General features: G+C 47.1%; 1 protein-coding gene across 1 annotated transcript in view; it reads left to right on the top strand.

Annotated features, from left to right (window-relative positions):
- Positions 1–10,614, top strand: part of Tusp (WD40 superfamily protein Tusp) — a 209,080-nt gene extending 198,466 nt beyond the window's left edge. The window contains 6 exon segments of the mRNA XM_075697579.1: positions 1,830–2,202; positions 3,642–4,116; positions 5,588–5,921; positions 6,525–6,841; positions 7,604–7,801; positions 8,629–10,614. Coding sequence (XP_075553694.1) covers positions 1,830–2,202; positions 3,642–4,116; positions 5,588–5,921; positions 6,525–6,841; positions 7,604–7,801; positions 8,629–8,745 — 1,814 coding nt within the window. The 3' untranslated portion in view covers positions 8,746–10,614.
- The last annotated feature ends 2,014 nt before the right edge of the window (positions 10,615–12,628 follow it).

Raw genomic sequence — 12,628 nt, 5'->3', positions numbered from 1 at the left:
GTTCTGCCAAGCCCCTGTAGAACTTCACCTCAGGTCATTCTAAAGTAGTCAAAAATTCCATTTGCATCTCCGTACTTCGGGCCGTCCTGGTAAAAATATGTGGGTATGCATTGGGTGATGCATTCGCACGTCAGGTAGTCAGGCTAGATGAAGCTGGGTACCCGGGTAGCTTAATAACGAGTAGCTGTGAACAGTTGATTAAATGGGTAAAAAACTCGAGTAGGCAGGAAGCCGAAGGAAAATGCAGGAAGAAGAACGTGGTAGTTGTACCCTATGCACACCTCTTGTGCCATGGCCTTAAGAACGTAGCAGGTCGTTATGGGGTGCTGGTTGTCTTTTCGGCTATTGGAAAATTTAGTGCTGTTTGTCCGGTGGTCGAAAGTCGCGAAAGTGTAGCAGAACGTAATTCTAATGTAAGGTTCAAAGTGAATCAATAAGTATGTAGGCTTCGCTACCCATGGGGTGCACTCTTTCCCGCTCGAGTGTGAGCGAGTGTACATAGGGCAAACTGGCCGGTGCATCAATGTAAGACATAGAGAGCATGAATTGCCCTTAGACAAGAATGATTGTACGCATGTGTCTGCTCATTCCCGGCATTGTGAGTGTAAGCGTCTGCTCAAAGAGACAACAATTTTGCTTAAGCATACTGGCGCATCCACCAGATTAGTCGTGGAAGCAGCCCACCATAACATAATCACCCGCCACCTACCTTTGCCTGTATTTCCCAATTCCCCTTTCCCCAGTGAGGAGTAGCAGGCTAGAGACACGCTCTCCAGGCCGACCTCTCCTCCTTTCTGTTCATTAAAATCTACTCCTCCTGCATATTGAGCGAAAGGACACGTGGTGCATTAGCCAGCCTTCGGTCGCGCTTTCTCAGCAGGAATTAATTTACCCAGATAGCTCGATACGGTAACAGATGCCCTGTATCCATGTGGCCTGGTTGTGCGTTCCTAGATTGACCATGTGATCGCCTGTGTCGCCTATATTCCTGATGTGTGCTCCAGTGAACTTAGTTGTGAGTCAGCGCTCGTCCTGTGTCCTTGCACTCCGTTGTTGTTTTGTTCGCGCTGTTACCATTATGAAGAGAGATTAATTCTTCGCCGTTTGATCTAATCACAGCTGACAGAGTGCCTATTCGACAAGAAAATGGATTCACATAGTTCCCAAAATTAAGCAGCACAGCCCATTTTTTCAAGTAGATGACAACGTCACCATCATCATCAATAACAACGTAATTTATTATTATTATTATTATTATTATTATTATTATTATTATTATTATTATTATTATTATTATTATTATTATTATTATTATTATTATTATTATTATTATTATAGTAAGAAAACTTAACCGCAATGTGAGAATGCAGAGCGATTTTTTACAACCATTTGAGAAATCAAGGTTTTAGGCAAGAGTAAAATGATACATGATGTTTCAAGTTTCAAGTTCACTATTACCATAAATGCAAAATACAATACATATATGAGATATGAGGTTGATACATATTCAGGAGGAGAACCGAAAGTAAGGACTGTGGGAAGGCCTCCCATTAGAACTGGGCGAAAGAATTTCAGTGAGCACAGGAATGAATATACAAAAACATTAAAAAATGAGTAAAAAGAGCATAGAAGAACATCAATAGAAACAGTGTGAAGCAATGAAGACGCATACTCGTAAATGGTTCATTCATTCATTCATTCATTCATTCATTGAATAAAAGGAATACGCGCGATGTTGACGGCGACGTTACCGTTCCAGTGACGACGCTACCGCGCCATGGCATACCGTGAGACGCGACTTCCCGTCGCTTTTTCCCGCGCACGCGCAGACCCCGTGGCGAGCGAGGAGAGCGCGGCGCCCATCGCCCCGATGACGCCCAAGAAGCGGTGCGGCATGGGCCGCAGTCCGGGCCTGCCGGACCCGGAGACCGGCGTGCTGCCCGCCGACGGGGACCAGGCCGTGGCGTGCTGCGCCGGCTCCGGCGGCTGCGGCGACGAGGAGTTCCTGACGCTCGAGACGACGGCCGAGACTGGCGTGCAGCACCTCGCACTGCGCCAGGCGGGCCGCCCCCGGCCGCAGGGCACCACCATGTCGCTGCACGCCGACGCCCTGCCGGGGACCTCCACGTCCGCCTGTCAGGAAGAGGCCGCGTCGCCGTCCAAGAAGCCACAGGCCGAACTCAGGCCCGAGTCGAGGCCCGGGTGAGGAGGAGGTCACTCGAAAGCTTTTTTTGCTGAAAGGGAATGTGGAAGCATAACGTAACCGCGCAAACTACAACGGACGAAGAAGGAAACATACTGGACAGGCGCGGACACGCGCTTGTCCAGTGTGTTTCCTTCTTCGTCCGTTGTAGTTTGCGCGATCATATTGGGCATTCAAATATCGACCGTCAACTAGCACGCATTTTTCTGTTACATTAGAACTGTGGAAGTTGAGCCACGGACCGATTCTCATAGTCGAAGACGCTGTAGAACAGTTCGCACTTCCATGGAGCCACTTGTGGCATGCTTTTCTTCTTTTCTTTCTATCCTTTTTTGCAAGAATGATGAATTCGGCTAGTTGGTTGAACACCGATATATTGAAGAAACAGCGCAGACAAACAAGACTAGGAGTTGTGTTGTCGTCTTCCCTTGGTCCTTTTTGTCTTCAGGCATCGTTTGCTCAATATTTTTTTTTGTTCCTTTTTTTCACACAAACTCAAGCAAGCCGGCACTGCTTGAATGAAGAGAAGAAAGTCACACCCCTTCCTGGTTCCACGGTTGGATCTCTCATGACCTCTGCAATTAAGTAGCGCATTTGACAACTGTGCCAAATGAAAACGCACCAACAGTGGAAAGCGCAGAACCGTTTAGGCTACGTTCAAAATATAATTTCGCAAGTACTTTCGAAGAGCTCCAAGTCAGTGTGAGTTGAATTGCCGGAAGGTCTAGAGGCGCGTATATTCTACGGCGTTATATGGCAACAAAAAATAAGAATGCGCAATCTGTAACGGCACCACGAGCAAGGCGTGGACTGGCACTTTCATTTTTCCACTATTTATAGAATGCAATGTTCAGTTCACTTATGGATAGTTGTCGAGTGTGTCCCGTACGGTAGAAGTTGCTGTTCTTTGAGCAGAGAAGCCAGAACGCTTACCGAGTAACTTAAAATCTGTAAGCATGGCTGACTACACATATGAACAGGACCTATACACAATGAAATATAACAAGGACAATCACAGAGCACTTCCTGCCTAGGCTTTCTCGTGTTATTTGTGCTGACATGCGCAATTAATCATGCTAACAGAAATATACCACGTCGGCCGCCAGGATCTCCTAATGAAAAGCTCGATGGTTATTGCGTTCCCGATGGGGAATTGAATTCTTGGGTTTTGCGTGCCAAAACCACGATTTCATCATGAGGCACGCCGTAGTGGGGGACTCCGGATTTAATTTTGACCAGCGGAGTATCCTTAACGTGCCCCCAGTGCACGGGACGCTGGCGTTTTTGCATGTCGCCCCCACCGAAAAGCAGCCGCTTCGGCCACGATTTGGTCCCGCGACCTCGTGCTTAGCAGCGCAACACCGTAGCCGCTGATCCACCGCGGCGGCGGCTCCTAGATTCGCGAGTTCTGAGTTCTCGGGCTTTTTCTTGTTCGCAGGTTGCGGCGCGGCGGAGTGGCGTCCCGCAGCCGGCTGTCCCCCGAGCTGTCCCCGGAAGGCGACGCGCCCCTGTAGGGGGAGTCGGCCCCCCACAGGTCCGGCGCGGGCCCCGGGGCGGCAGGCGTCCGGCACCTGCTGGACCCGGTGCCCCGCTGGGCGGACAAAGCCGCCGAGCTCAAGTACATCGACGACGAGCAGCCCGACGAGGGCGTCGTCGGCGACGTGGCCTCGGTGCTGCTGCTCAGCCACCACCGGAACCGGAGCAGCATCGGGCCGCCCAACGCCGACTTCCTGGTGGGCGACCCGCGGAGCCGCGGCTGCGACGCGCGCCGGCTCACCCTGCGCTCGGGCTCGCCGGCGCCGCAGCAGCAGAGCGCACACGGCGTGGCGCAGGCGTCTTCCTCCTCCTCCGCCGCGGGCTCCAGGAGCTGCGACGACGCGGCCGAAGTGGCGCGCGCGCTCCTCGCCGAGAAGGTGCGTGGAACGAACCCTAAATCACTGTTTCGCGTGGAACGAACGCGTTACCTCACTGTTTCGTTTCGCCAACTCACTGCTTCGCGTGGAACGAACGCTAATTCACGGGAAATGGGCGGCCAAGGCTCATGAGAGAGAAATACATTCAACACATCCGTTGGAATTGCCCCAATCCCAAGGCCGCAGCGCCGTACCTGAGCTGGTGTCTCGGATAAATAGTGAGCTGCTTTTAAATAATGTAAATACATCTCTCTCTCTCTCTCTCTCTCTCTCTCTCTCTCTCTCTCTCTCTCTCTCTCTCTCTCGCTCGCTCTCACACAAGTATGTCAGTAAAGAGCGCCTATTTTTCCGAATCATCCTGCTCAAAAAAAGAAAATCTTGGAGCTTCCCTGCCTTTTCCTTTGTGATACTTTCTTTTGCTGTTCAAGTGGAGTCTACAGAAAAAAAAAAGCAATTCTTGCCCAACGAATGTAGTATATTCTTCAAAAACTGTGTAACAATGAAAGCTCATTAAGTCGCACCTCGCGGGATAACAAATGAACTACGGGCTCATCTACGGTTTGCTTTAATCAAAGAATATAATCTACACCTAGGTATTGTACTAAAATTGAGGCGGGGGCTTTCATTAAGAATAGTGCCCGCAGAAGCCCTTAATTCATGTGGATTGGCGAAATTTTAAAAATCTTGTTCGACGCACGGAGCAATTTTTGTACTTGTCATGGCTTAGGGACGAAACAAATTCTATATTAGCTAACGTGCGCGAAGTTCTCTCTAAGATTACTTGTCTTGCGCGTCTCTCTCTCTCTCTCTCTCTCTCTCTCTCTCTGCCATGTTACTTCCTTGAAAGGAAGGTCGCGATGAAATTTAACCAATGATACCATTATTCAGAAAGTCCCCAGACGTCAGAAAATTACTTTCTGCGTCAATGAAATAGCTATAAAACAGTTTTTTCTGCTTCCTGACGCTCAACAGATTCAGCCATTCTCTGTTATTAGTATCTCTTTGTCCTCGTCGCTATCCTTAACTCTGGCTTGGGCAGTTCTGTTTTTGTTCATTGCGTCAACGTGGCTGCTTTATGTTCTTCAAGTGCCTATATGCTAACTTAGTTCCAAGAAGTGCTTACGGCGCGTTGCATTTCTGCGAAACCACACATCACAAAGCTTGGGCAGCGAGACACTACCGAACACCCACAGAACAAAAAGAAAGGCTCCAAATATCCGAATTCTGTGCGTTTGTATTCTAGCCAACAGCGTTTCTAACGTAAAGACCATATCCAGTATCGAAGCTAAGGTTTCGTTCCTTTCTCACCTGTACCGCTACAGTTGGTTTTTTTTTTTTCACGCCTTTATTTTTTGTCTCTGCTCTAGTACTTCCCTTTTCCCTTGCCCTAATGCAGGGTACCAAACCGGAGGCTGTAACTCTGCTTAACCTGCCTGCCTTTCTCTTATTTGCATCTCTCTCTCTCCCGCAGCTGCAGCACAGACACAACGAGGAGCCAGCCTGCGTGTGCGAGGCATCTCAGAACTCCTCGCCGGCCACGGCGCGCAAACAACGCTTCGTCGAGGAGAACCCGTTCGTGTGCACCACCACCTCCGCGGACTGCGGCGGTGCCTCGCTGGCCATTCACGCGGCGGGCAGCTCGCGCGGCACCGCGTCGGCCAACTCGCTGTCTCCGCAACCGGCGCTGTGCAGCGGTGCCTCCGAGGACGAAGGAAACCGGACGACGAGCCGCGAGAGCACGCCGTCGGCGAGCCCTTGCCGCCAGCCCCGACGACACCGGGGATCGCTGCCGATACCCAGTGCAGGCACGTTCTTGAAGGACGCAAACAATATTCGCCTTCCCTGCATGCAAACGAGGTAGACAGTCGAGTGCATGCTTTTTCTGTAGGTGTAATGCACTTCTGGTCCTAAAAAGAGGGGGCATGTGCAAAGATGCGAGAAGCTTGGGGTTTCGAGAGCAATGAAGAACATATTGATATGCTGAACGTGTGGTTAAGTATCAGCACTGGAGGAAGACAACAGGACGCATCTATCTATCTATCTATCTATCTATCTATCTATCTATCTATCTATCTATCTATCTATCTATCTATCTATCTATCTATCTATCTATCTATCTATCTATCTATCTATCTATCTATCTATCTATCTATCTATCTATCTGTGTATGTGTGTATGTATGTATGTATGTAGGTATGGTTGCACACAGACACGCATATATATATATATATATATATATATATATATATATATATATATATATATATATATATATATATATATATATATATATATATATAGAGAGAGAGAGAGAGAGAGAGAGAGAGAGCAAGGTCGCTCTTGTTGCCTTTCAAATGAATGTCGGTCAATCAACATCTGTCTATCTCTCTATCTATCCATCTATCTAGCCGGTGGCGGTGCGTCAACACCAGGGCTGGGCACCGTCGGCACGGGCGACGAGAGCGGCGGCTCGGCGCCGTCATCGCCGGCGCTGAGCCGCAGCATCCCGTCGTCGCCGGTGTCCGGCCGCAAGAGCCGGCAGCAGCAGCTGCGCACGCTGCTCTACAGCCCGCTGCTGCTGCGCAAGGTGCGCGGCGGCCGCGGGCAGCGCAGCGGCGCCGTCCTGGACAGCTCGGATGAAGAAGGCGGACAGAGCGGCGAAGAGGTGCTCTCGGACGGCTTCCGCGACCTCGAGAGCATGCAGAAGGCGCACATACGCAAGAAGGTGCGCGAACGAGAAAAACAGTTACGCCGGCACCGCCGGTCTTGTAAGCACGTTCTGGAAGTTTTTTTTAGGCTTGTAGCGCAGCTCAGAAAGAGCAAAAAGGAAGGTGGAAGGGGTAATGAAAATGAACGGAGAACAGAATGAGAGCATCACTATGTTCTCCGTTCCTTTTCATCACCCCTTTCATCTTCCTTTTTGCTCTTTCTGGGCTGCTCTACAAGCCTAAAAAAGTCATGACATAACAACTCGCCCGAACTGCCATGCTTTTGATGTTTTGGGAGCTTCCTCGACGAAGAGTTTACAAGAAGCGTTCAGTTTTATGTTCTCGTGTCCCTATATTCTTGTAATAGCGCAAATGTGATGGAACTACACGGATTAGACCGGTTTCAAGTTTTATTTTACAAGTGGTGACAACACTTTTGTACGCTTTGCGATAGTTCCTTGTGTTTACTCCGTTGATTTTACGCAAGACTGCGAGATTCCGGCCCGTATTCCGCATTATTATTTCCCTACAATAGTACGGGAAAGATTACTTCATCATTATAGCGTGCGTACGGGGACGCTTCCGTGAAGTAATCAGCCCCTGCGTCAGCGCGAAATACGCTTGTGCGGACTTACCTGCAGAACGCCTATGTTACAGTCTCCCATTAGAAAAAAGAAAGGTGCGCGCACGCCTCAGCGTTCCACAAATGTTTGAAGGAAGTTCTTTCCCTTTGTGCAATACTTCGCGTCCGTGACGTGGCGTCTTCCTCTGGCGCGCAGTTGAAGAAGCGCCACGGCAAGGTGCACCAGCAGGAGATGCTGCCGCCCAGCAAGCCGCCGCCCATGTACCGCGAGTTTGTGCTGCACAACAAGGCGCCCCTGTGGAACGAAGTGAGCCAGGTCTACCAGCTAGACTTTGGCGGTCGCGTCACCCAGGAGTCGGCCAAGAACTTCCAGATTGAGTTTAAGGGAAACCAGGTAATCACTGGTCTCGTGGAGGCCCTGCGTGACAAGCTTTCTTATGCAACAAAAGTCCGCAGTGCTTGCCCACTTGCTTGTGTTTAGTTTTTTTCTTCTTCTATTTTTGTTTTTGTTGCACTGTTTTCTTTCGCTTACTTTGAAAGTTGCCAACAAAAAGTGCTTCAAGCCTGCAACGTTTTTTTTTTTTTTTGTTGTTATTGTAGAGCTTAGAGCTATAACGATATAGTATTACGTGTTATCATTACCCGGGCCTTCTGTATAGAATTAGTGCAGTGCTTAATTTCGTACTTGTTATAGAATGTATGGCACGCAACAAATCTTTTGTCTTCTCTTTTTTTTTTTTTTTTTGAACAACGTCCTCCTTGGTATTTCTTTTTTTAGCATTTAATGTATCCTAGAAAAGTTACGCGCAATTTAAACAAATAATCGCCATTTGTTTAGGAATTCTGCTATGCTAAATCAGATTTGTACGCATAAATTACAGCTAGTACCTACGTTGCAGAAAGCAAGACAACGGAGACATGGATGTTGCCGTCATTCTTAGCATACACTAACATCTTGAAAGCCTGAAATATACTTTATGACTGCCTTGTAGAACCGACGTTTGTGCAGCGCACAAACTTGCAGCCTTTGCGAGTTCGTTGCTATTTAATGCCATTGTTTCTGAGTAATTGTATAACTTTTTGACGTGCTCTCAGGGTAACTTAAAGTCTCCTAACCTCATCTCCGCACTGAAAAAACAGTCTTTTTTTCCCTGATCTTGAGTTTTCTAATGTTTTCTGTTTTCAGTGTTAACATGCTCGCTTTCGACGCTTCATGCGCAGGTGATGCAGTTCGGCCGCATCGATGGAAACGCCTACACGCTCGACTTCCAGTACCCGTTCAGTGCCCTCCAAGCATTTTCCGTCGCTCTCGCCAACGTAACGCAGCGGCTGAAATGACACGCTGCGCTCTTCAAGAGGGACCGTTGAACACTTCCCCGTCACAGTGCTCGCTCCACATTCTTTCTTTATTCTTTACTTCTTTCTCTCCGAGCGAAATCTGTCCGCGGTAATGGAGGCAGGAGAGAAAAGGAAAAAAAAAAGCCAAGCAGGGCGCTCAACTCAACGATGTGCAACACGGTCGAAGAGCAACGAAGAAAAGGCCAGAACAGGAGAGCGACGATGGCCAAAACAGGCCGCGACACTGAAGGGTGAATGCGAGGATTCGAAGCATGAGCTAGCATTGCAGTGTTCCAGTGTCTGAGAGAAATGTCCCTGTTCGAGATATATAGTGGACATCCAGGCAGAGTGAAGAAGCTGCAAACGTTCAAATGCAAGAGTAGTGCATCCGGAGCTTCCACCAAAGTGAACTTTTTCTTTTTACATTTCTCTTTATATTATTTTTTGTCTCTATAAGGAAGCATGAGCTCAATTTCTTTTTTGTCGATTGCTGGTGCATTCTCCTCCTGAGTTGTACTGAGAAAAGTGTTAGTCGCAATCTCTCATCGCAATTGATTCATGTTTCCACCCGTTGAAGTGATGTGGAAAGTAAGCGCTGAGGCATCTCTTGTTACACTCAAGGTCGGTCGAATGACAAAAACTAAAGAAACTAAATCCGGCTTGATCTCAACATATAGCCCAGTCGGAAAATAATACTGACCATAATGCCATGGCTGTGCAAGCAGTCAGCGAAATTAGCTGCTCAGGCATTGTGGTGCTCAAGTACTAAGACATTTTCTAGTCATCCAATATAAATGTTGGGGATGGGGGTTCATCTTTAGTTGTTATTACTTTTGGGAGTGGTAGTAACTTAAGAGAGTAATTGAACATTTATTTCATCGGTCACGTCGGCAGCTAAAAGCGCCTACCTAGCTAGGAACTTTGTTCACGCTTTCATCGTAATCATGACGAGTTTCGAAGATTTCGAGCCAAAGAGCAACAAGGCAACGCTAATTGCGTTGGCTGCGCATTGCCTTTTCAATGTCCATCTCATTTGGATCCAAAACTCGTCCAATTTCTGAATTGTGCTAAATGTTCAAGCCTAGGCTACTGCGAGAGCATGAAACGTAGCTGGAACAGACTTTGCATATATTTAGTGCAACCTTGAGCGCACTTTCTTGCATAAGAACGCCTTTCATAAGCCCTATCCATATGCAGTATCATCATATTCCTCAAACGGGAGCCGTACCAAAAAGACAACACATTTACCAAACACCTTGAATACGGAAAAGGCATAGAGTAACTCGCAGTTCCTGCAAACCCTAGAATCGCCGACCTGACCTAACGCGTAACGCAGACTTTGCAATAAATGCAGTGGAGATAAAATTTGATACAAGAAATGAACTTACCGGTTTTTTTTTTTTGAAAAATATGCGCGATAAGTCAGTATGCTGGCTCGAATCACCGTTCTGTGCGAATCCAGCAAAATGCTGCTTCACTATTTCATGGCTCTAAGCGTTCAATCACTGCGCTGGCGTTTGGCCACTTCTACGCATGGGGTCTCCTTTTTTAGCTGCAGCAAGTCTTTAAAAATTGCCTGTATCGCATAGCACAATTCTAACCCTTTATCTAAATTACTCGATGAGGTGGCTATTATTTCTAGAAGAAATCAGAACGCTTAATCGTGTTTGATTCACTAATTAACTTCACTAATTCACTAATTACACTAATTAACTATTTTAATTAATTAGCCCAAGGCACATACTTCTATCTGCGAATTATAGCCGGTGAGTTTGCAAGGCCTTGGATCGTATTCCACTTGGAACAAATTCTCAGGACTGCAGCAATCTTGAGATAATTTTCAAGGTGTCCGACAAAAATGCTTTGGCGTTCCAGTTGCTTATTATTTTCTTGGGGTGGGGGGTAGGGGGGGGGGATGCGCTGTTGTATGAATCGAAGCACAAAAAGTAACTGAAACACCAATGCATTTCGTCGGACACTTTGAAAATGGTAATATCTAGAAACTGGTGCGTTCAGAAAATTCGTTCCAAGTGGATACACCTTGGGGACTTACCGGTTTTAGTTCGTAGTTTCAAATATGTGCCGTAATATAACTAACTAATCAGTAAATCCCGAAGTTGATCAGCGTAATTATGGTAATTATTCAATTAAGCACTTTTATTTGTCGTAGGAGTAACGGCCGCCTCATCAAGTAATTTAGATGAAGGATTTGAATGGTGCTATCTGCCATAGGCAATATTTAAAGAATGTGGTGGAGCTGAAAAAAAAAAAGCTCTCTGTATTGGGATGAACGAAACGATTTGTTGCAACTGGGAGTGTTTAAAGTATCTGATTGTACTAAAGGTGATTCGTAAATGAGTTAGTGGGATAGTATTTCTAAACCGCTGTTAACTTCACGTTGTTATTCATCTACAGTGTAACCGCTGTTTAGATCGACTAAACACCTCGACGTCATATACGAATGCTCCGCCTTTCTCACTTTGCGCGGGCGTATCGTGTCAAAATAAGCATTGTTGTGACTTCACTTGCGGTGCATTGTTAAGTGCTCTGCCAACCGTAGGAAAGACGGTATCGTTAAGATACGTTTGGTGACGGCCAATCAAAACTGGAACGTCATAATCAAAGCTAATTAACCATGACGCCGTATGTTATTAGTGCGTATGAACGTGTTGTCGGCATGTCTTGCACGTTTTCATAGTCTTCATTACTGAGACGAGCAAATCGTTCTGTTTTCAGCTATGTTGATACCGCGCCCGTCAAGGGCAAAAAGCTAATGAGCCCAAACTAAAGAGCCTGTCCATGAGGACATCTCCCAGCGTGACGATAGGTTTGTTCTTCTTTTTAGGCGAGACAAGCTACTTTAGCGCAGTCGAATGTTTCTTTTCCCGTTCCCTGAACATCGTCTGTGTGCCGCCAAGAAATTTTGTGCCGCTGTGTTTCTTCAGCGAGTGAAAAGCACCCCTTTGACCCCTTCAAACTTTTCTCCATAGTTCGCGCTGGCCTAGGCGATTTCTGGCAACACAAGCACTTTCCCAGCGATATCAGAAACATTATTAACACGGGATGTGGAAAAAACAAAGATTTTTCAAGCTGATTAGGGTCGCCCACTGAAAAAAAAAACAGATACTGCCTATCTAGTTGCGCCTTGTTAGAGAACCGAATGCAGGGAAGGATAACCCGCTTCTGTTCGCACTTGTCCAGGAAGTCACGTGCACTGACGTTCCAGTCATGCGCTAGAGCAAGCGCAAACAAGTACTTTGTTCTAGAGAAGAAAACGGCTCGGATATACTGCCTTTTTCTTCAAACGCAGACAGAGTTGAATTTGAAATTGAACCGTTGAGAGCAAATGCTGCGCTGGGCCTTCAGTACCCCCAGAGAGAAACTAGACGCGCCGACAGTTACAGACTTCATGTGTCACTTTTTGTTGCCGTTTCTTTGTTGTAGACCTACCGTATATAAACGCAAAATTGAGGAAAGTGGCGTTGCAGAAGTAGAAGCTGGAAGTCCAGTGGTTGTCGAATGGTCGTCAAGTTGCCGCTACCTTTCGGGCGAACTTGGTCACGAACGTCTCGAGTGACTCGGTCAGGTGAATGTCAACGAGAACGGCGTCCGGCTTTTAGCGTGCGTTCTAATACTCATACTCTATACCCATAACAAACCTGCATGCGTGCGTAACTCAGCGAAGAGGCATTCTAATATATATGAAAAGAAAACGTGAGTCTGCCTTCCACGCTACAGACATAGAAGATGAAGGAGAAAAAAAGTGTGCATAACTTGCCAGCATGTTTTCTATGTGTAAGAGCCTGTTGCCACTGCGAAGCTAAGAGGAGGAGAAAGAAGCTCACCGTTCTCTAAGCTTCGCAGGTTTTCCTGCTTTCTACTG

Source organism: Dermacentor variabilis, chromosome 6, assembly GCF_050947875.1.
Source record: "Dermacentor variabilis isolate Ectoservices chromosome 6, ASM5094787v1, whole genome shotgun sequence".
NCBI lineage: Eukaryota > Metazoa > Arthropoda > Arachnida > Ixodida > Ixodidae > Dermacentor > Dermacentor variabilis.
Note: the sequence above shows the minus strand (reverse complement) of the source record. Positions and strands in the feature narration are given on the sequence as shown.